Here is a 23,174-nt window from a genome sequence, read left to right as displayed (position 1 = left end):
TATTCCTGTGATTTGGAAATACCAGTAGGCTTTTTTTCTTCTAATGGAAGGATACCTCCAGATTGTCACCTTATGAATTGTTCTCCTGAGCTTGGTACTCCCCTCAGATGTGTTGGACCACAACTAAGATCAGTTTGACCATGGAACCAGTAAACCAGTGAGGTGGTGATCTCCACTGGATGTATTCAGGCAGAGTCTAGAGAGCTATTTCTCTGGCTGCTTTAATTTGAGTTCATAGTATAAGCAGGGGATTGGACTTAATGCTTAAATGGGTATAGTGATTCCATTACTCTACAGTTTCCACAGTCCCCAAGCAAAACTAACTGAGATAGTGGGACTACAGTCCAATACAACTGGAGAACACCAAGTGCTGCATGATACTTCCTCAAGTTCTTGTAGATATTAAGATAATTAAACAACATCTGATATACATGGCTATTCCTGGGATTTCAGTGAAGATTAATAACATTTCTTTTGCAATGGACAAGAATGTGTGTTTTTTCCCCCAAATGGAAATCTTGTTCTACTTTAAAATATATTTTTTTGAAATAGTACACTTTAATCTGATATATGATTCATTTTCAAAATTCCCTCACTTCTGATAAAAATGAAACTATACATACTTTCTTCTCCACTTTAATTTTCACAACAGCCGTAAGTAGGTAAGTTAGAAAGAGATTGACTGACTCAAGGTCATCCAGTGAGATTCATGGATGATCACAGAAACAAAATTATCTTGGAGATCATCTCATCCAACCCCCTTGCCCAGTGCAGAAATTCACTTTTACAGCATTTCTGACAGATGATCATCCAGCCTCTGTTTATACAGTACATTTCCAGTGAGGGACAGTTATGACAGTCTGACATAGTTCCTGTTAGGAAATTTTCCTGAATCTACTTCCTCATAATTTAAACTCATTGTTTGGTTCTTTCCTGTCTTTTGAAACATATCTGAACAACTCTGCCCTGTCTTCAGCATAACAGTTTTTCAGATACATAAAGACAAGTAAGATCTTCCATAGTTTTTTCTTCTCCAGGCACCTCCAACTTTTCTAAGTTTTTCCTCCAGCCTTTTATCATTTTGGTTGTTTTCCTCTGGACATGCTATTCCTGTTTAATGTTGTACCTGAATTGCAGGGTCTGGGACCTGACCCAATATTCTAGCTGTGGTCTGCTTGATGCAGCTTAGAGATGAACAGTTACTTCTCTTGATTTGGCCACTATACTTTTATTAATGCAGCCTAGCATTGCATTTGTTTTTTATGCAGCTGCATTACACTGTTGGCTCATGTTATGGACTGAGATACTCAGAACCTTTTTGCACATACTGTTGTCCAACTATTACACCTCCCCCATCCTATACTCATGCCTTTGATTTTTCCTACCCAAATGTGGGACTTTGTATGCTATCTCTGTTGAATTGAGATTCATCTTGCTATTATTATTTTTTTTTGCCTAATTTTCCAGCTTGTAAAAATTCTCTTGAACCTTGTTAGCATCCTCAAAGGTAATTGCTACCCTCCTATGTCATCTGCAAATTTGAAAATAATATTTTCTAGTCCCTCATTCATGTCATTTATACATATATTGAGTCAAGCCCTATGATATGCCACACTTTCCTCCAGCTTGACTTGATATTTATTAATTTGTTTGTTTCTTTTACAGTCAGACCAAATAAAACAATAAAAGGGGAAATGGATTAAAAGATTAAAGAGGAAGAAGAGCGTAGAAAGAAGGGGTGTGTATGTGCATATGCAGGAGGGTGGGTATGGAAGGGTCAGTGGGAGCTAAATAGCTAGGGTTGGGCTCAAAACTATTTATGTTAAGCCCATTGCCTTCTAACTGCAATTGCATGTGATAGTGATGAATTTCATGATCTTTGTGGTGATTACCCTGGACTGATCTCTCAGTAGAAAGAGCACAGAGGGAGGCCATTCCAAGCATATGCTGATGAGTAGGGTGATTAACTCTAAGTGCTAGCAATGATATGGGGCAACTCAGGAGGACAGTATGTCTCAACCTTTGCTTCTGAATAGATGCAAATGCATTCTTGAAAAGGGATGTTGTTAAATCTCCTCTCTATTATTTTTGAAGGTAGGGCATCAAATCTTGCTAGGGTGAATGCCCTTCTATGTAACGCAGAGAAGGCATTGTAGAGGTATTGGAGTGTCGATGAAAGTGAGGTAGCAGCAATGTGAGGAATTGGTTCTGTCAGCTTACAGATCTGAGTCAAATACACTTTGCTTGACTTCAGCCATGGCTTTCTCTACTGTTATCATAAACAGAGCATGAGGTGAGAGTGCACAGTAAATCAAATCAGCATCTATTTGCCTCTTCCAAGAGGAGGTGAATTTGTCAACTAGGATAAACTGAGCTAAGGAACCATGCTTCCAGACTTCCATGTTTCCAGATTTCAGCTAGTAGGTTCTCATTCTGGTCTTTACTGAGGCACAGCTTAACTCTAGCTGGAGAAATATATTAATCACTGTGGGGGAAGCATGGGGCATGGTTCTCTGGAATTCCAATTAAATGGATTCCAATGTTGATGTGTATCCTGTTTCAGGTTTCAAACTCTCTCACTCGCACACAGTTGCTAGGTGATAATAGCAATATATTCAAGGTTATTGAGTAGATAAATGGCAGCTAAGCAAAGGAATTTAAATCAAAGCAGAGTCTCTTGGAAAGAAAGCTTGCCTGAGTAGTTTCATTTTTAACAGGAACACACAGAAGATAAGTCAAAATGTAATCCAAAGTCTACAGAGCCAAACCAAGTTTATCAGCTGGTCCAAAGGTCAGAGTTTCAGGGTTTTTTACAAGAATGACATGCCAGAACAGGAGATCAGATGGTTGTTTCCAACAGAGAAACATGAATCAGGACTGTTCTTAAATCAGGCTGCAACCAGCTATCTTTAATTCAGACAATTACCCCTTTGCATGGCAAGGAGCCTCACTGAGCATCTTTGCTCTGCTCTCTGCTCTATTTGCCGAATCCAGGGACTTGGAGGACATACCTCATCTGTCTGATACAGCTGTTCTGATGGTGTTTGATCAGCCTTAGGTGATTCTTGGCTTGGTGTTTCCTGAGGTTGACATTCCACTGGTTCAGCTGGAGTAGCTTCTTCAGAGTCAGAGTCTGAATTCTGCTCCATGATGATGTGTTCTTGTAAATGCATAACTGAGCACTATGAAAGCAACTTGGGACTTGTGTTCTAAATGTGTAATTGCCAGGACACAGTTATAACCTTAGTAGCTTACAAATTTAATTATTATATTGGTGAGTTTTTGTGCCTGAATTGAGAGATTGCTGGTTTGGTGTTCCCATAAAGTGGAGAACTGGAATAAAATCCCTAGAGAGTGAATTCAGTTTCTGGTATGAATGTGACACCAGCACCCTTGATCACATGCGAATATCCTGATAGTTTATCACTTGGACTTTAAAAATCAGCTTCTGCCTGACAGTGACCACCACTCTTAGATACTTCATTCTTAGCCCAGCCTGTTATAGCCATCACCAGACTGTCTCACCAGCATTCATTCAGACAAGGAACCATTGACCCAAATGGTTTAATGCATCTTTAAGTGCAATCTTACAGTTTCTGAACCTATTCAAAGCACTACCTGAACTGTACTCCAAAATCATCATAATCTCCTGTCAGGAATGTTTCCATCCCAGGCACACACTTACCCCAAATTTCTGAACAAAGCATTCAAAATTTGACAATGTTAATTTGAATAATCTCTCTCTTTGTTCATAACTTATAAGGTGCAGGAGGGTGATCCCTATTCCTCATGGCTCTCAACTCTTTCACTTACTGGTCAGTATGTTTACAGGGAGTTAACCTGTTTTTTCTTACTGCATTGAATTAAAAAGGTAGCTTTTCTCTGGTACTTTTGATAAACCCCAAGCAGTATGTGGGAGATGCTTATTAAGTAATTAGCCCTAAAGAGCAAGTCAGTACAATACTGAGAAAAAAAATTGTAAACCCTTTAAAACTATCTTCAATTGTATAGTAGTGTGACCTACAATGTGATGTAAGCATCATCTAAATTCTATTAATGCATAAAAATATTCTGGTTAAACAAACAGTATCCCAAACAATGTACTGTGCCATCTATTTATTGAAACTGAGCCAACCTTCACGATGTTATTATTAGAAAAGATATGTGAAACTTTAGGATAATCAGCAGGGGATCAGTTGAGATAGATAGTCATTCGGATGCTACTCAGATATCAGTTTGGGGAATCTTCCCGTATTAAACAAAAGAAAACACATTGGTTTCCACCTTTGGAGTCTACTGTTCCCACACAGGCTTCTGGACTCACACTGCTATCAAAAGTGATTCATGCACCAATCAAAGATATTTCTATGGGCTTCTGGAAAAAAAGTTCTTGATGCTCAAATAGCTGAAAAGGCCTACAAAATTATTGCCAAAGAAAAAGTTCCATCAGCCAACAGTCAGAGAGCGTACACATAGAGAAATGCAACATCACTGTTACTGTTGCTAGTTTGTTGGTTCTTCAACAAACTTGTCCTAGGCATTCAGTACAGTATTGGTAAAGGATTTGCAGGCCACAAACATTCAGAGTCTCTCACCACTGTAAATATACAGAATGATATGGCAAAGGTTCACAAAAAAGGAGGACAGTTGTTAGAACTGACAGTTTAATTTTGTTTGAATTTAGATGTTCTGCCAAATTGATTTTTTTTTTTTTAGTTCATGACTTAAGATGTGTAGATCCAGCTATTCGGTTTGGAAATAATGGTTTAGGGTTTAATATTATGGGTAAACCCAACCATTATGGTTCTTAGCCAACAAATGAACATCTAAAACAGCTTTAGCACAATATGAGAATCCAGTAAAAGAAAGTAGTAGGAAAGGATGGAGGAGGAAGGCGATCTGGATATTTTAAAGAATGTGCTTCCTGACTAGACCACCTGTCTATGAATACTAAGAAAAACCAGGCAACAAAATATGTAAAGAAGTATCATTCCAACCCAGCTCAAACAAACAAAATATATAGTTGTATGCAAAGGTTTAGACATCTTTTGTTGAAATGCTCGTTTCAGTCAATCCCTAAATGAAGAGAAGGTGATGCAACTTCTATATGGCACAAGGTTAAACATGATGCCTTTCTGCAAATATGAATATGTACTTCCTATTTATGTGCAGTTGTTTACAGATAAGAAAGAATAAAATGGCAGGTACAGAAGATTGGACATCTTTTCAGATACTACATTCTAACACTTCTTTGGAACAATTAACAGCTTTCAATCATTTTCTGTAGCCAGACAAGAATCTTTCTATTCTTGCTTTTGGGTTTTTTCCCCACTCTTTCTTGGAGAACCTTCTAGCTCAAAAATATTCTTCTACTTGATTACGCTATATGCTTGATATTTCTCCAGATTCTCAATAGTATTCACCTCTGAGAACTATGAAGTGCATTCAGAAACCTTTATCTCTCCTTCCTATTTCACAATTGATTCGGAGGTGTGTTTCACATTGTTGTCTTGTTGAAATAGTCAACCTTTCTCCAGCTTCAATATCTTCACTGACTGCAGGGTTTCTAGGATATGCTGATACCTAGATGAATCTAATCTTCCTTTTACCAGCACAATATTTCTTTGACACTTTGTCACACAACTCCAAAGCATAATAGAACTTTTATCTAACAATTGGTGAGATGGTCTTTTCTTCAAATGTAACTTACATGATTCTGGCCAAACATTTCAATTTGTATTTCATTAGTTCAAATCATTTCAGACTTATTGAAGTTTTCTTTTGCATATTTTAAACAATAATTTCTATATTGAGGTCAGAAAGGAAAACAAAAATCTGGCAATTCTCCCATACAAATCATTGTGTCTAAGCAGTATTGTACTGTGGATCTCCAGATGTACTACAGTGTCACTACATTTTTTAGCAGGTGGTTTGCAGTGATCTGTGGGTCCTGTTTTGTAGATCTAATTAGTTTTCAGGCAGCTTTAGCAGAGATTTTTCTTCATCTTCCAGATCTTGCCTTGATTTCAGTGTAACTTCCATTTCCAATTCCATAGCTGGAAGTGTTTAGAAATTTGTTTATAGCCTCACCCTGCTTTGTAAGAGTGAATTATCTTCATTTTGTACCATGTAGAGGTTGTGTCAGCCTCTGTTCACTTAAGGATTCATTGAAGTGTACAGTTTGACCAGGGGTGCCTAAACTTTTGCATCCAGTTGTAAGCCTGACAATTGTGCTGTTGAACAGTCCTTAGTTGGTAAATCTAACTGTCCTTGAGGGCATTTTACTCAAGCGATTTTTAGCCAGAATTACTCCTGCTCTGTTTTTCCTTGGCTCTTCTATCCAAGGGACACTTCCTTTTTTGAACTCTCAATATTTTTCTCTTATTTCATGTAGAAGAATATGACATTTTCTCATTAGCACCTGTACATAACTATTTGACACCTATCCCACTTTATATATTAACCTACACATGTGACAATTTGGGGCCTGTATAGACTTAATTTTATTAAGAATTTTAACAATAATAAAAGATAATGCAAAATGAAATTAAAAGAAAGGAGAAAAGAGAGAAGAGAGAAATATAAAGAAACAATAGAGAGTGCAGAAAATAAAGAGGGAAAGAAAAAGAGAGAGAAAAAAAGAAAAAAGAAAAAGGTATTTAAAGAAGTGACTTCTGATCTTCTTTGCAACAGTTCCAAACAAACTTAATCTCTTTCTTCCCCATTTGAAATTACATTACTTAAATCTCTTCTTCTACGTCCCAGTCGTTTTCAATCTGCAGATCCAATATTTCTTTCCAGTTTCTGCAAAAAGTCCATAAAGGGTTTCCAGTATTTTATAATTATTACCTTATCCCTGATCAAACAAATCAATTTTGTATTCTTTTGTCTTATGCAGTATTCTGACATTCTTGATCCTTAGCTTGACTTTAAAATGTTGTCATAGGACCTGATCTCCATCCATATCTTCCTCCTCCCATTCTGGAAGTGTTTTTAAAGCTTCAATAGCGCTCTCCTTACTGTTTTCATCAAATTGTTCTATAAATACTTTTGGTCTCGAACAAAATTCTTTCCCTTACAAGACAATAGTAATCCATTACAAGTAGTCCCCAGCTTAAGAATGAGTTCTGTTCCCAAGATCTGTTCTTAAATCAAATTTGTATGTAAGTCGGAACAGTATTATTGTATAATATTGTATAAGTAGTATTGCATAGTAAACTCTTGTGTATTGCATAGTATTGCATAGTAAACTCATTGTGTATTTAACTCGAATCATTGTGTATTTAACTTGAATTTTGCTGCTATGAGTTGTCTGTAACCCAGGCATTCTTAACCTGGGGACTACCTGTATCTATATCATTTTCATTTCTTGACTTAATATTTGTATTTCCTCTCTATTTATTATCTCTGTTTTGTTTTCCAAACTTTCTGTTTAATTTTCCAGAATTTCCACCTTGACTTTAATTTGATTTGGATCTTCACTCAATTGTCCTGCAGATTTTTCAAAATTATGTTTCATCTCTTCTTTTATCTCTTCATTCAAATCTTTTTTGAATGACGTATTCACATAAACATTTATGAGTGCTGTTATTGTAATTGTAACATTCTTTCTCAAGTCCTTAAAAAACATTTGGAATGTCTTAAGTGTAATACCCTTTTCTGTCCTTTGTTGTATGTTTCACTACTTTTCTAGTAACAGCCATTTCATCAAGTACTGAAGTAAAAGTAAAAGAGGGGCTTTCTCTCTCTCTTTTTCTTTTTTGCCTTTCTATAGCCCTTAAGTCTTTGGTCTCTTCTGGCACTCCGTAAGTCTATGGTCACATGGTGTCCCTCAAGTTTCCTTTATCTCTTTATTTTGAAAAGTCCACCAACTGTCTCTTCAGTAAAACTCTAAACAATCTGCATTCCCACAAGGTATTGTTTTATGTATTTAATTATTTCAAAACACTTTAACAAAAATCATAATATTTCAAATTTAACTGGTTCCTTAGCCCGTTTTAAACTTTCTTAAGTTAAATTCTTGCCAAGCTTTGTGTCATTGATCTTAAATTCTTTAACTTATTATTTTACTCTTTTCTTTAATCTTTAATCTGGAATGAAGGCTCACTTACCCGGTTTGTTTGTTTGTTTGTTTTTTGCTACTCCAAAGATCTCTTTTAGCTGTAGTCCAAATGTGCTTAAGAAAGTGAGGTTTAGCAAACCCAATATCCTTACAGATTCCACTATGTCTGTGAGCTTGTTGACTTTTCCAGGGCTCCCAGCTCTTGGATCACAAGTTGACTGCAATCCTGTCAACATCCAAGGAGCAGCTGTCCAGAGCACAAGTGGATGATCTCTTGGTCTCTCTTTGTGCGGAGAGGCTCGGTTGGCCTGGGCTTCTCACCTGGCTGTCGATCTCCACTGCATCATTGTCTCTGCTCCTTTGGAGAAGTTTTAGTCTGCCATTGCCTCACCCAGAAGTCAATTACTTAAGCATATTTTTGACTGAAAGGCAGGTTAAACATTTTTTAAATAAATAGCATAGCATGCCCTGATTTATTCTTAAATCATGCCTACTATACTCGTACAGAACACTCTTCTTTCTTTGTTCCAGATATTTCGTCAGGGATGGGTAAGATGTGGTTTGTATGTGACTAAAGGTTCAGAACTGCACTGCTAAATTTGGTGGCCTGAATGTTTGCTTTTTCTTAAAAAATCAGATTCAGTATAGGTGTGTTGGGTGTCTGATAGGCTGAATATAGATTTTTTTATTTTAGGATTTTTAAAAATAATAATTAAAAAAAAAACCTTTCAACTTTTGCAAGATTGCTGTGCCCTATACAACCCTAAAAAGCCTTAATGATATGGAACCCCTGTTAGGCCCAATCTAAACTCAGGTTATATCTGGGCATCTTTGTCCTTCCTCAATCATGCCACTTCCTGAGGTGCCAACAGTCTTCTGTCCTGGTAGGGACTATCAGCTTTCTGCTCTCAAGGAAACCAGTGATCTTTCAAGCCCTCTGGATGTGTCATTGCCACCAAGGGACTAGGAGTCTTCTACCCATTGACTGGAGATTGCCAGTTTCTTACCTTTGGGTATTATTGCTACAGTGAGGCACTGGTCACCTTCTGCCTGTTGCATGGGATTAACAGTTTCCTGCCCTTCGGGATTACTTCTTATTCAGACATACACACAACTACACACACACATACTACATTTTATCAGCCTGGCCATCCCCCTTGTATATGTCTAGATTACATCCCCCTTTGTTTCTCTTCAAGAACCAAATCAGGATTAATCTTTTTGTCTCTTTACTGAAGCTCAAAGTGGTTTACGTATAGTGAACCTTTACTATCTCTCCTTGAAGGTCAGGAAATGGTCACTAATTGTTATACCCTAACCTATCAATGGGAAGGGACAGGAAAGAGAAGACGGCATAGGAAAGAGAGAAGAGAGGGAGAAGGAGGGGAAAAGGAAGCTTCTTTAGTCAAACTGGAAGCAGATGTCTCTCGTGGTTTATAGCTGATCTGTTCGGAGATAGGGTTAGGTGAAACGGAAAAAAAACAAAGGCACAAGGAGATAAAGTTATTGCAACATCTTTTCTTCCTTTTAAAACCCTTAAACCCTTAAAATGCAACCCATTTTCTATTTGACAGTTTCTTCTAATTTTTTATTCCAAAAAAGAGGGGGGTCTGAGCTCTCAAAAACTACTCTGAGGTAAAGCAAAGATTCAAGCTTTAAGCATGGCATCTTCTGGCAAAACAGGCTTCTTGGCCTATCACCTTCAGCTGAGGTAAAATTCATGTACTCCTGCGTTAGTCATATTTCCTTCTTGAAACACAGATATTAACATCTTTTTTCCTCTTCTTTCTAGGTTCAGCCCAACTGTTCTTTAAGAGTGTTCCTTTTGTTGAAATAGACTCCTGTAATGGAGCTGTGGTCATCCTCCCTTGTGTTGTAACTAATCTGAAATATAATCAGAGCTCATCAATGTTTGTGACGTGGCTATTTCAAGGAAAACGATTTTTCATTTTTGATGGAGTTACCGATAACATTACTAGAAACAGTAGTTTTCAGACTGCAACTTTTCAGAACCGCTCAATGCTACCCTTCGGCATTGCTTCACTTGTTGTATCTACAAAGGAAGCCCTTCTAGGAAATTACACTTGTGAAGTAACAGAATCAAACAGAGAAGGAGAAACAAGATTTGAACTTAGAAATAGTTCAGGTAAGTTACTTGTTTACATTTTCTGGGAAATCCACTGGGACTTTTGCTTTTAAAATCTATCCATAAATTATTCAAATCTTGGGGAGGATAATACAATCATTAGAAGTATACAGATGTTAGGCTTGGCTTAATATAGCTACTTACAATTTGGTTTATCAATCATAATATTGCTTCCCCTGAAACCTGTTACTATATAAGAAGTATATACAGTAGGCAGAGTAAGGTAATTTTTTTCCCCTCCAACTCTCATAATTTCTCACCACTCCATGTCATGATTCTGAATCAGAATCTAAAATTTTCCACTTCTGGCAAGTTTGGCAGTTTCACAGTGGCATGAAATTTACTTTTCAGGTGATCATTGAGAAATAGAGGTTTCATGGCTCTCCTGTACGGTTTCCTAAGGCTGTGAGAGAAGGCAAGGGGGCAAGCAGCTAGAGAAGCTGTTGAAATGTAAGAGACAAACTTCTCTTCTTCCTTTTAGCCCCTATGTGGCCCAGCTGAATAATGTTGCCACAGGAAGGGCTTTTAGCTTCTTGCTGAAAAGCAGCCAGGAAGGACATAGAGACTGTTTTGTGCATGTGCACTGTCTTTATCCTGTCCTTTCAACTGTCATCACTAACAGTATGCTTAAAAGGGACTTGATCTGCTACTTCCTCAGACCTGAGTCATGATATCTAATGATGGATGACTAGAATGAAGATTTGTATCTGATATAAGGAGGCAACTAAAAGTGATGAAACTTGGACAAAAGCTGTAACCCAGAAATATAGATTGGTGGGTTCTGAAATGATTTTCTCTCCTTGGAGATTTAGTCAGAATGGAAGGTTCACCGGAAATGTATTATTAGCAAATAATCTGGAAAATAATTGATATCAAAGTGGTTTCGTATAAGGATTTGCCACTGCTGCATCTTAAAGTACTTGGATTGTCAGACTTTAGGGGTCCTGAGTGCATTTGGAACCTGAAAGAATTGTGAAAGCTTTCACTGCACAATGGCTACTCTGAAGGCATTTCATTTCATGCCATGGGGATTGTGATCACAAAAGGAGTGTGATCTCATTTTGAAAATAGAACTAAAACCTGACTGCTAGCTAAGACTATCCCATCCCATCTTTCAATAAGATTAAAAAACTAAGTCCCCTCACAAGTCAATAGAATTAACACTGACACTAGAAAATTGTCTGGTTAATGTTGAAGTAAGTCTTTTGGGTGGGGGCAGTGGTATTGGCAAATGGCATGCTGCTGTTCTCAGCCATACAACTATGTAGCCATACTTCAGAAATGCAAAGAAAAGGCAGTTGAAATGCCCAGCAGATACAAAGTCTTCTCTGTAGAAAATTCTGATTGCAGTATCTGTACAGGACTAGGGAGCTGAAGATCAAATCCATCTCAGGCACAGTGTTCTCCAGAGAGATTGTTTCCAGTTACTGTCAGCCTAATCTAAAGTATTGGATAATTGTGATAATAAAAATCATGTAGCATAATAATGAAGCATGTATCCTATATAAGTGTACTAGATGAATGTGTATAGAAAAGATTTGAAAAATGAAGAGGTGAAATGATCCTGGGAGGTTCACATGTAGCTGAAGGAATGAATAAGGTTCAGTTCTTTCCTGGTAAAGGTAAGATGAAATGGTACTAGGAGATACTGTTTGGAGCTATTGTGAATTGGAGATACAGGATGCATGTGTATCTTAAGACCAAAAGGAAGAATACTGAATTGAATGGGAAAATTTAGCAAGTTTGGAACTGCACCCTGTTTTCAATGAATTTCCTAAGCAAATCAATATTTTTGAGAGTAATGAGGTCAGACATTTTAAAAATAAGAATTAGTATGAAGAAAATATATAGAAACATGTATTTTTCTTAAAAGATTGGAATATGTGGTCAGTGCACTTAACAGAGAAGGATCAGAATGAAGCTAACGACGACTAATAATACTTAATTATGTGATCAAATGCACTTCTGCACAATGCTGTAATTACCACTGGAATAGTTTCTAAAATGGATTAGCTAACTTTTGAGAGAACCAGTCCATCAATTATGATTAATGATCACAAGAAATAAAAGCTCTTTGTTCACAAATTTGCTTTTTTATATAATTATCCATTTGTTCCATTTAGTCTTTCTATCTCTTAACTAACTTTTGACTCTTTGCATTATATGATTTTTTCAAAATGTTGGAAACTTATCTAACTTCCATGTGGTACAATCTCTGTTAAAGTTAAGAAGGTCCTTAAATTATTCTCAATGTTAGAATCTAATCCTAACTCTATATTATCTAATCCTAACTCTATATATAGCCACTGAGAGTCACTTTGCGTGAGTTCGGTGGCTATATAAATGTGATGTATAAATAATGAATAAATAAAAGACCAAAAATAAATGATCTATAGCTGAATGTTTCTTAAAAACATTTCTAATATCTGTGTGCATGTCCAAGAAAGGAAAACCTGCTAAAAGTCGAGTGTTTCTTGGAATATTATGCCAGAAAGATGTCTCTCCAAACAGATTTGGATCAAAAGCTGCTGGTGCAAATGTTTTCTATATGTTTGAAACCTTGGAGAGCTACCGTTCCTCTGACAATAGTTAGGCTAGATAGACCAACAGGCTGGCTTAGTACAAGTCAGTTTCATATGCTGAAATGTAACACATGAAATGCTAGCCAGTTTCTCAGATTAAAGTTGTATAACAGTGAATGAAAGAGCCAAGGATTTAGAAGATGGACTGTTACGGTGTGTTGGGAGTAAAGAAGACTGGCTGCTTTAGAAGGAAATGAAATCTCTTCATCTCTATTGTCTTAATACAAATAGCATTGATGCCTTCAAGTCAGTCTTAACTCCTGGAGATTGCCTGGACAAGTCCTTGCAGTTTTGTTGGCAAGATTTCAGAAGTGATTTGCCTTTGCCTTTTTCCTAGGGCTGAGAGAGAAGGACTGGCCCAAAGTCACCCAGAAGACTTTTTGTCTAAGGGAGGACTAGAACTCACAGTCTCCTGGTTTCTAACGTGATGCCTTAACTATTATACTAAACGGGTTTTTGTTAATACAACAATTGGGTTGTTGTTGTTGTTTATCTCTTGGATTCAGTGCTAGAACTGAATTGGAATGATTTTGATTTGATTAAGTGCCATTAAGTCAACTATTAGCAACTACCCAGCTAGGTTTTCTCCATGACAATCTGTCCCTGACCTGGTCTTTCAGATCTTCCAGTGGTGCGCCTATTGCCACTGAAACAGAGTCTATCTGCTTGCTAATGGTCATCCTCTTCTTCTCTTTCCTTCCACCTTTCCCAGCCCTCTCTAGAGAACTAGGTCTTTGCACAATGTGTCCAAAGTAGGATAATTTAAGCCTGGTCATTTGTGCCTCAAGTGAGAACTCTGGGTTGATTTGTTCGATGATCCATTTGTGTGTTTCCTTGACTGTCCACATTATACTCAGGAGTTTTCTCCAACACCAAAATTCAAAAGCATCAATACTCTTCCTATCCCGGTTCTTTAAAGTCCAACTTTTTCTTCCATAGAACATCACAAGGAATACCATTGTTTGCACTATTCTGATATTTGTAAGTATAGACACATCATGGCATCTGAATATCTTTTCAAAGAACTAGAATGCAATTCAGCAAATAACTTATTGCAATTAATTTGGACACTGCAAGGAACTGTAGCTAGTAAGCACAACTGAAAAGTTCCTTAAAATGAAACCACATATTAGGCAAATGATAAGTAAGTCTTATTGGGGATAATAAATTGTATATATTCTTTAGAAGGTTCAGGCATCAGGTTTCCCTGTTAGAGAATAGCATTCACAGGCTGAAGGTTAGCAATAAAGGGAACAAATGGTACTGTGTTGAAGTGATGGTGTATTCCCCTAGCCCTAAGAAAAATGTGTCTGTTAAGGATGGTAACTGCAGGTTGAGGTATAGGGCTCAAGAAAGCAAAACTCTTCCTCTTCCCTCAGTTTCTGTTTTGGTTTTTTTTTCCAATTAACAGCCAATATGCTTTTCCAATCTACTTTGAGTATATTAGTATGTGTATCTTTTTTTAACTAACCAACTCTAGTTGGAATTTAAAGGAGAGCCAGTTTGGTGTAGTGGTTAAGGCTAGAAACCAGGAGACTCTGCATTCTAGTCCCACCTTAGGCTTGAAAGCTGGCTGGGTGACTTTGGGCCAGTCACTCTCTCTCAGCCTACAATGCCAGGCTCGGGTGACAAGCTGGTTGGTCAATTTCTGTCAGGACCAATGGATCAACATTTGGTTGATCCAAAATAAGCGGACCCTGAAGCTGCAGGAAAAATGCTAGAAAGAAAAAAAAAAGTTGGAATTTGAGGCTTACACCAGGTGTCAGCACCTAGATGACCTTGACCAGCTTCCAAAATTTTAACAGGGTCAGACCTGGTTAGTATTTAAGTGAAAGATTACCAGGAATCCTTAGGCTGTAGACTAGACTGGGAAGATTATAAAATGTCTTATTGAAAGTAGCCAAAAACTACTTTAGAATATTTGCCAAAAAATTATATGAATGGTTCCATGTGGTTGCTAGGAGTCAAATTTAAATCAAGACAGCCTCTACCTTTTCATTCATTGGAATGAGGCGGGTAATTATCTTGCAGTGAGGTGAAACTTAAAACATGTTTCCTCCTTACTTTTCAGGGGTATTTAAGTGAATTTGAAATAATTCTCTCTCCCCCCCGCTTCCTAAAACTTGGAGAAATAAATCTGATTTTGTGGAGTTGCTGTTTATCCCACTTTATTTTAAAAATCCTTTTATACTTCTGCAAAGCTAGAGGTTCCCTGAGTCTTTTGAGACTTCCATGCATGCTGTGTCGCCTCCTTTTGCCTATGTAAAAATCAGTACACACAAAAATTAATTTTATGTATAAATAAACCGATAATAGTGAAACTTAGGTTCTTGACATTCTTTCACTTGTTCAAACTATAGCTATATCTGAATTATTAGATTAAAATATGTAGGCTTATAAAATTACATGACTATGAACAGCTCTATGGTAATATGTATTATTTATTTTTGTTTAATTTGATCTGCTACTGAATGTTGTAGGTCTTTAGAACTATGAATATATAATTATAAATGGTAAAAACAATGATATTTGGTAACATTTTAATAATTCTGGTTATTAGATAATGTATCCAATGTGGTGTGTAATTGTAGTTTTATGGGGGATGGACTTGCAGATGGGAGGAAACCTGACCTTTATCAAACATAGCAATAGAAATTTGCAAAAGCAGTTCATTTAGGGATTATATGAATTTAGCACTGAAAACCAGTGTTAAGAAAGATACTTAAACAATATGTTAACTTTTTCAGTCACAGGGCATTTGGAATCTGCTTGCTAGAAACATGCTTAGGGTAGATACTGAAATGCAGGATAATATGATAATACTTTAACTTGGATTTCAGGATCAGACTGTAGGAAGAAATAATTATCAGCCAGGGTAAGTAGCTACAAAGTAAATAGAATCCCTTAACATGCAAGACTGATAGAGTCATGCAATTAGGAGAGACCCTGAGATTAATCCATTGCTACAGCATCTCTTTTAAATAACCATCCAGTAATCTATAAGATAAGTAAAACTGTGTAAAAGAAGATTCTATGATTTTCTACACCAGTTGTTCCACTGTCAACAGCTTATTTATTTATTATTTCAAATTATATAGCTACCCACCTTGCAATTGTGAGTCTAGGCAACAAACATTAAAGTAAAACCAAAACAGAAGAAATAAAAAACAATAATTAATAATACAGTAATGGCACCCAAGGAAGAATCCAACTCAGACTATAAAAAAACCTAAAATCACATCAAAGTGCTCACCCAACTTCCAGACTCCAAGCCTGAGGGAACATGCAGTTCTTCAAGGACTTAGGAAATGCTAGAAGAAGATGATACAACACAGTAGAACTCTTTCTGGGGTTCTGCCAGGTGACACTCTTTAACCTGGAGCATGGTACCCAGTCAAATTTCATAGGGCAGATAGAAACTATTGGAGAGAGGAAGTGTTGCAAATGACCTGACCCATGCACAACCAGCACCTTGAATTGCACCCAGATTCCCCCGAGGCAGTGTAGCTTGCAGAGTAGTAGTATAATATGAACATACTGAGGTGCACCCTTAAATGCCCACCCTGTATTCCGAACCAATTGCAGCTTCCAAGTGATCTTCACAGGCCACCCCATGTAGAACACATTGTAGCAATCCATTTGGGAGATGTCAGTCCCAGTTGATAGACTAGATCAGGAAATCAACTCAACAGGAAGGCTAAAAATTATTGAGATTGGTTATTATAATATAATATTGCAAGTCTGATTGTCCTGAACCACTTCCTCCTTCCTATATTTCAGTGAATTAGGGAACCATCTGCCTGAGCTGCTTCTGACTGTTGTCTCATTGTTCTGGACTTAAAAATATGTTTCATCAGATTTTGCCTAGGGTAACAGTTCCTGCATATTTCCATCAAGGTTGTCTACCTTACTCTCTATTAGAAGTAACCAGAGCGTGAGTGAACATGAGCAGTGATTCCTGATCCAAGAAAAAGTGAAATTGTCATACAAGATGGATTTTTGCAAAAATCCTCCTGGCTGTGACTGCCATCTGTTCTTCAACAAGAGCCATAAGTCCAGGAGGACCCAAATTGTACACCAGTTCTGTCTGCAGCAGTGCTATCTCACCAAAGACAGAAAGTGGAAAATTCCCAGATCCAGGGGGGCCTAAAGCCCAAAGCCACTTGCTCTTTCTAGGGTTTAGATGAAGCCTGTTCTTCTCCTTCCAGACTTCCACAGCGTCCAGGCACTGAGAGAGAATTCCCAACAGTATAACTCAGGCAGCTCAGTGTAGAGATGTGTAAAGATGTGTAACTGAGTATCATCAATGTACTGATGATATTTGACACTATACCAATGAATGTCAAGAAATACCTTCCAACACTTACTTTAACTTTCCTTATAATTTGAAGTTTCTGAGGTCTTGCCATGTTATAGTGGAAAAGAGACACAATATGTCCCAATAGTAGTAACAAATGAAAAGGTTTTGACTTAAAGTGATTTCAGCAGGCACTTTCATTAGTGAGTGCAGTATATATTGATCACAAATGATTCAATTAGAGTTAAGGATTGGGAATCCAGATAATTAGAAAGGAGTGACATCTGTACATTTAATGTGAGTGTAGTGGTGATGGAAACAATCATATTCCTATAATATACAAAGCAAATTTAATATTTAATATCCACTTCCAGTTACCACCTTTCTTTTCAGAAATGATTTTGCTGAGTCTCAGACCAGCTTTTTAAAATGTGTTCACAAAGGAAACACAACTCACTTTCTGGCTGGTGAAACAGAAGTGATATTCATGGTATCCTTGATGCTATATTATAGCAACTTGTTCCATTTCAAGAGTTATAGAATAATGATAAATTGTTTCAGAGAACCTTGAATTCCTGGGAAGAAGTCATGTATAAATGTAGCAAATGTACTGATATATTTAATTTTCTATATGAAAACTGGGCCTACCATTTAGTATTGGTATCATCATCTTTAGACAAAATAGAGTCTTGTTCTCTTTATATATGCATCGTAAATGCCACCTATAAAAAGTATTCCATTTATATGTTAACACATACCTACATATCGATTATATGACTGACAGATACATCTATTTATCTAAAGCAGAAGTGGTAATATTTTTTGTGTTGAAGGTCTTATTCCTTTGGGGGGAGTTCTTAGGAACAACTTACGAGATAGGATTTATTTTTTAATTTTGTTTTTATTAAAAGAAGATTTTACAAAGATTTTTAAAAACTACAGAAACATAGAAGAAATAAAAAAAAGAAAATGATTATAAAAGGGTAAAAGAAAAGGTGAAGGATAACAAAAAGGAAAGAAAAAGAAAGATATCTAAAGAGGCGACTTCCAATCTTCTTTTCAACAGTTACAAACATAGCAATTACCATCTCCACTCTCCCATGTTGTAGATCATAGTTCCCTTCTTCTCATAAACAAACCTTTTTAATCAATAAATCCCAAAGTCAGCAGTTCATTTTTATCCGTTTTCAGTGCAACTTACCAGGAGGTATTTAAGCAAAACAGTGGCTGGGGCCAGAGCCAAATGTTGGAAAGAAGTTATTTGAGGGTTTGGGTCAATGTCTGTCAGCAGGATAACTTTCTGAAAACAAAACAAATGTGGGAGAAGCCAACTAAAGACCAAGTATGAAAATGAGCAGGAGCCCAGTTTTTCTATGGGAAAGATGGTTGGCCCCAGTTGACCTTCTATTCTAATCCTTCTCCTTCTCCTCCTGGTCCTGTGACTCAGAGGGGGACATATGCAGTCCACCTCACACATCCCATTGCACAGACACACACAGAGAAAGCAAAACAAGGGGATAGCAGAAACACACTTAGATATAACAGATATACTGTTCTGGAGGAAAAGAATAGGTTTTTAAGCTTTTACTAATTATACTTGAGTGAAGCCCCTTAATGAAACAAAGTATATTCTTGAATAGAGCAAGTTTCCTCTCCTAGCTGGTAGGGGGAGAGAAATTCTACATAACCCTAAACCATACCAGCTGGAACCAGTCAAATGAGGAATATATATACTTGATGGAAAGCAAGGTGATTACCTGTTTTCCACAGAAAATCTCAATAATTATTTTAAAAAAAATCATTAAAATCTACTTTAAAATTATTTTATCCCATGGTCCTAAGCTGTGAAAAAGTGGAGTGATACATTAAAAGCTAAAAAAATCTGAGCATTTTGTTCACATTTTGTCCAACCTTTATAAAAGAACATAAGCTTCACATTGTCATAGTAAATCTAGAGCTATGCAGTTTTTATAACACCACTGCAAAGAAAAGGAAAACTATGGAATCAAATTCTAAACTAGCAAGATTTTATGCAAAGGCTGTTCAATTTTTTCTAAGACTCCTAAACCAGGGAACGTTGCCTTTCATACTCTGTGGATAAAAGCTTTTAAATTAGGAACATGCTTTTGAGCTAGGGACATATTAGGGTACAGCCATATGAACCCATAAATTCCCTTGTATCCCAGGGGCTAGGTTTTTATACGCTCTATTCCCACAAATAAGAAAGGCTAGGGGGATTTCTGCATGCCTGGAGTGTTGGAGCGATATCTTTATAAACTACTATACCCAGAGTAAACCTTATTAAGCATTGGTCTAATTTATTAAACCAGCAACCCAGACAGTATTTCCCATAGGAGCAAGTTAAGGCAATAACTTGGAAAAGCCGAAAAAGTGTGACATCATTGAAGGATAATGAAAGCCCAATCTAATCCATGTAAAGGGTATTATTCAGTTAGATGGAGTTAAATAAATTTTGTATACTACTTTAGGAAACCCTTGCTTTCTTACAGTAGATGTATTCCATGCTCCATCATCCCCTTCATCCAAACCAAGAATATTCTTATGCCGTAATCGTCCAACCCATTTGATCCCATTGAAATAAATACATCTGGGAAAAAGGAAAGAGACTACAGAATAGAGCTGCATTGGCTGTTGCCAACTTGCAAATTTTAGCTCATCAATATTTTAATAATAGTTTTCCGTTGCAGTCCCATTACTGGAAGCATAATTCAGATCCATTACAGATGAATTAAATAAATACAGAACCAATTGCAAAGCAGGCATGCAAGGTTGTAATACAAAAACAGTATGATGGTGGGCAAAGGCTTCTAAGTGCCTACAATTTAAACAGTTCAAAGATGATGATGATGATGATGATGATGACAATGACAATCCCATTCATGTTTCAGCCAGGGCTTTCACCTGATATGTGGAAAGAGTATTGGTCAACCACTTGCTGGGTCAAGTGGGGCTAGACAAGGCTTCTTTAGGAGGGGTGACTTCCTGTCAGTTGATGCATGAGTCCTTTGCACTTTACCACAATGAGGTTTCTCAAAGGGCAGTTGGTTAGTATCACCCAGCTGTGACTCTTAACAGTTCCTCAAACAGTCATGAGGTTTCAAGAAATATCACCCAACTAATGCTGGAGATGGGATTGCTGCTTTAGCTGGAGTGAAATGGGCTTAAACTGTTTGGTTAAAAACAATACTGTCCCACCCTAAGAGGGGATCCAGATGGTATGCTATACCAAACAGACAACTGATATTGAACAGAGATAAGTCTGGAATTGTTTCATTCTAAAACATACATCACGGTTATCTGTTGAAACACAAGTAGCTGGGGTCATAGCAAATTTATCATGGCAGTGCTAAAACTCAAACATCTGTAATAAAATAACACAGCATACTTTACAGTTAAATAATATCCAATAAATTAGACATTATTTAAAATAAGGAAAGGGAAATAGAAGCAACATATTAAAATTCTACTATAAAATAACAAAAAAGGAAACAAGATTGCAAAGCAAACCATACAATAATTTTCCAGCTTGCTTTTGTTGGCCACATCTGAATAGAAGAGCGTTTGAAATCCAAAGGAAAGAGCTGTGAAAAAAAAACTCTATACATGTACAGGAGGCTCCAGACAATAAACTTTACATACTTTGCCACAACTCCTGAAATCAAGAGCAAAAAAGAACAAGTCAGGGAGACAGGAAGAGGCTGTGGCAAGGAAAACATCAGGATTATAACCCAGAGTAATACTGTAAAAAAAAAAAAGATAAATAAAGTTTTGTTGTTATACTAATTCAAAGAAGAGGGAAAATCAAGAAAATCTTGAAATTGTGTTCCCCTTTTCCACGCATCTAGGCTGGGAAAGAAATGAATGTGTTTCAAGGAAAAACAGTAAATGCTAAGATTTCTCTGTGCCAGAAGTATAAACCACCTTTTGCAGGGAGAAAGAGCACGTTGAAAAGCAACAAAGTTTCCTGATATGAAATCTTTACTTTTCCCTCTTGTTTTCCCCTCCTCCTTGTTGGCATCTCATGACTACCATATGAAAAAGAGATGATCTCCCACAAACATGGGGAAGAAATCTCCCTGTGACCACCTTGCTTTTTCTTAGTGAGAACATGAAAGAAAAAAAAAAGAAAGAAATTTCCCACAAGAATGAAATAAAATTAAATCCAAATTTATACAATAAATCCCTCTCCAGAGGTTTCAGGTTTAAAAAGTTTAATAATCCATGGGTTTAGAAAAAAAGAATTAGAAAATCCCTATTATAATAATTTCTGAACATGTGCAAATTTCCAGTTATTCAAGCTAAAATTTAAACCTTATTATCACACCAACTTTATAAATCATTAAGCTATGTTTTATAATACAACATAAACAACTGACACACAAACTTTGAACAGTCGTCCAAATAATAGAGGCATTGAAACATGAATCTCTACAATGTGCATCTGGAAGGCACTTATATTGCTGTACCTCATTCTTAATTTATTAAGCTAAAGGTGCACCAAGGGGAAAAATGGTTCAAAACAATCAAAAACGTATTTTTCTAAAAAAATATCCCCACTCCCTTTTGCCAGCCTGGCATGCAAAAAGACCATTGCCTATTGAAAAAGCAATAAGAAAACTTACTAATTTAAAACTATGATACATTGACTGAGAAACAAGAGATGTTAAGTCAAGCCTCCCCAAATCAATTCACTTTCTTTTAGGCAACCACCCACACACTCTTCTTTGCTTCTTCTTCTTACCCCTTTTTAGCCATTCCCTCTTCCCATTCAAGGCAGGCAGAGTACAAAAAAACCCCACCCTCTTTGAATTTTTACCCAGCAATCTGGTTTCTCAGGAAGGGGGAAAAAATGGATGGGGGGATGAAGCAAGGAAAAGCAAGTTTCTGAAAGGTTTTTTCTCAGTAAGGTGAGGGATTTTGCTGAGGACACGTTGTCTTTTTATTGCCTGGGTAAAAGGCTGCAGCTAATCACTTTCCTTTAAAGTACGGTGAGAACTTTCACATAGCCAGCCTGTCTGTTCTGCATAACTTGCAGAAGTCTTTGCTTTAATAAGGGCTTGTGAAATTGCTAAAGGTCATAGAGCCAATATATACACAGACAGTAGATGTGCCTTTGGGATTGTATGTGATTTTGGACAATTATGGGAACAGCACAGATTCCTAGCTTTGGCTGGCACACCTATTAAACATGGGGCTCTTATTGCCCGACTAATGGAATCTCTCGTCTTGCCCTCTCATTTGGCAGTTGTGAGAATATTTGCACCTACTGGCCTTCCTGCTAATAAGTGAGCTGATGCAGCAGATGCTAATCAACAACTCTCTCTCTGGGCCAAGAAATGCAAATACATTTACGTTTACAAAACTTTGTCCATGTTACTGTGTCTCTGGCTGAGTCTTTGGTCTCTTCTTCCAAATATCCAAAATGGTAAGTAGGTTGCCCACAGGATGCTCCAGATAATTGGAAACATCCAGGCACTTCCAAGCCAGCTCTTCTCAAAGTCCTTGTGTACCCCACTTCCTTGCTTGGTATGTTCTGTTCAGGCAAGCAAAAGACGAAATGTTAAGAACACGGTGGGCACCTGGAATTCACACTATTGGCGCAAAGTCGTTCAAGGGTGTCCTACTTGTCTGAGACATAATACAGAAAAAAAGTTTGTAGGTTAAAGAACACTATCCACAGGCTCCTTATTCTGGGTTGCAAGTGGACTTTATTGAACTGCCCTTAGTAAATGGGTATAGATATGTTTTAGTGATAGTTGATCTCATTTCTAAATCTCCCACTTGTCATGCATCCTGAAGCTGCACCACTTGAGCAGCTCAAGCAATTGGGTGTTCACTGAGGTTCATTGAAGAAAGCCATGTGTCTGGCCGAGGTGAAAACGTCCTTATCAGGTGATCCTGTCAATTGATAAAGCTGTAAAAGTTGCTGGGTGGCCTGAGTGGCTATACCAGGTTCACCTCAAGCCTGCCCCAACTCCTGTTTTATTAGGAGAAGATGGAAGCAGCAAAAAACTGAGTCGTTCCCAGGCCAAACAAGCTCCTAAATATATGACTTTTGTTATGCTT

The 23,174-nt window shown here is 37.2% G+C and overlaps 1 protein-coding gene across 8 annotated transcripts in view; it reads left to right on the top strand.

The window, feature by feature from the left end:
- The window catches only part of CD47 (CD47 molecule), a 70,442-nt gene that overhangs the window by 1,946 nt on the left and 45,322 nt on the right, over nucleotides 1–23,174 (top strand). For all 8 annotated transcript variants that reach the window (XR_003085298.2, XR_003085297.2, XM_025170011.2 and 5 more), the window contains exon 2: nucleotides 9,855–10,208. Coding sequence is in view for 6 of the 8 variants with exons in the window: in XM_025170011.2 (XP_025025779.1) it covers nucleotides 9,855–10,208 (354 nt within the window). In the remaining 2 variants the exon portion in view is untranslated. The remainder of the gene's footprint in view (nucleotides 1–9,854; nucleotides 10,209–23,174) is intronic.

The sequence above is a fragment of the Python bivittatus genome, unplaced genomic scaffold (assembly GCF_059951505.1).
Source record: "Python bivittatus isolate LINGU-HERP-01145 unplaced genomic scaffold, Pbiv_v1 ctg000350_np1212, whole genome shotgun sequence".
NCBI lineage: Eukaryota > Metazoa > Chordata > Lepidosauria > Squamata > Pythonidae > Python > Python bivittatus.
This window is presented reverse-complemented; position numbering and strand designations above follow the sequence as displayed.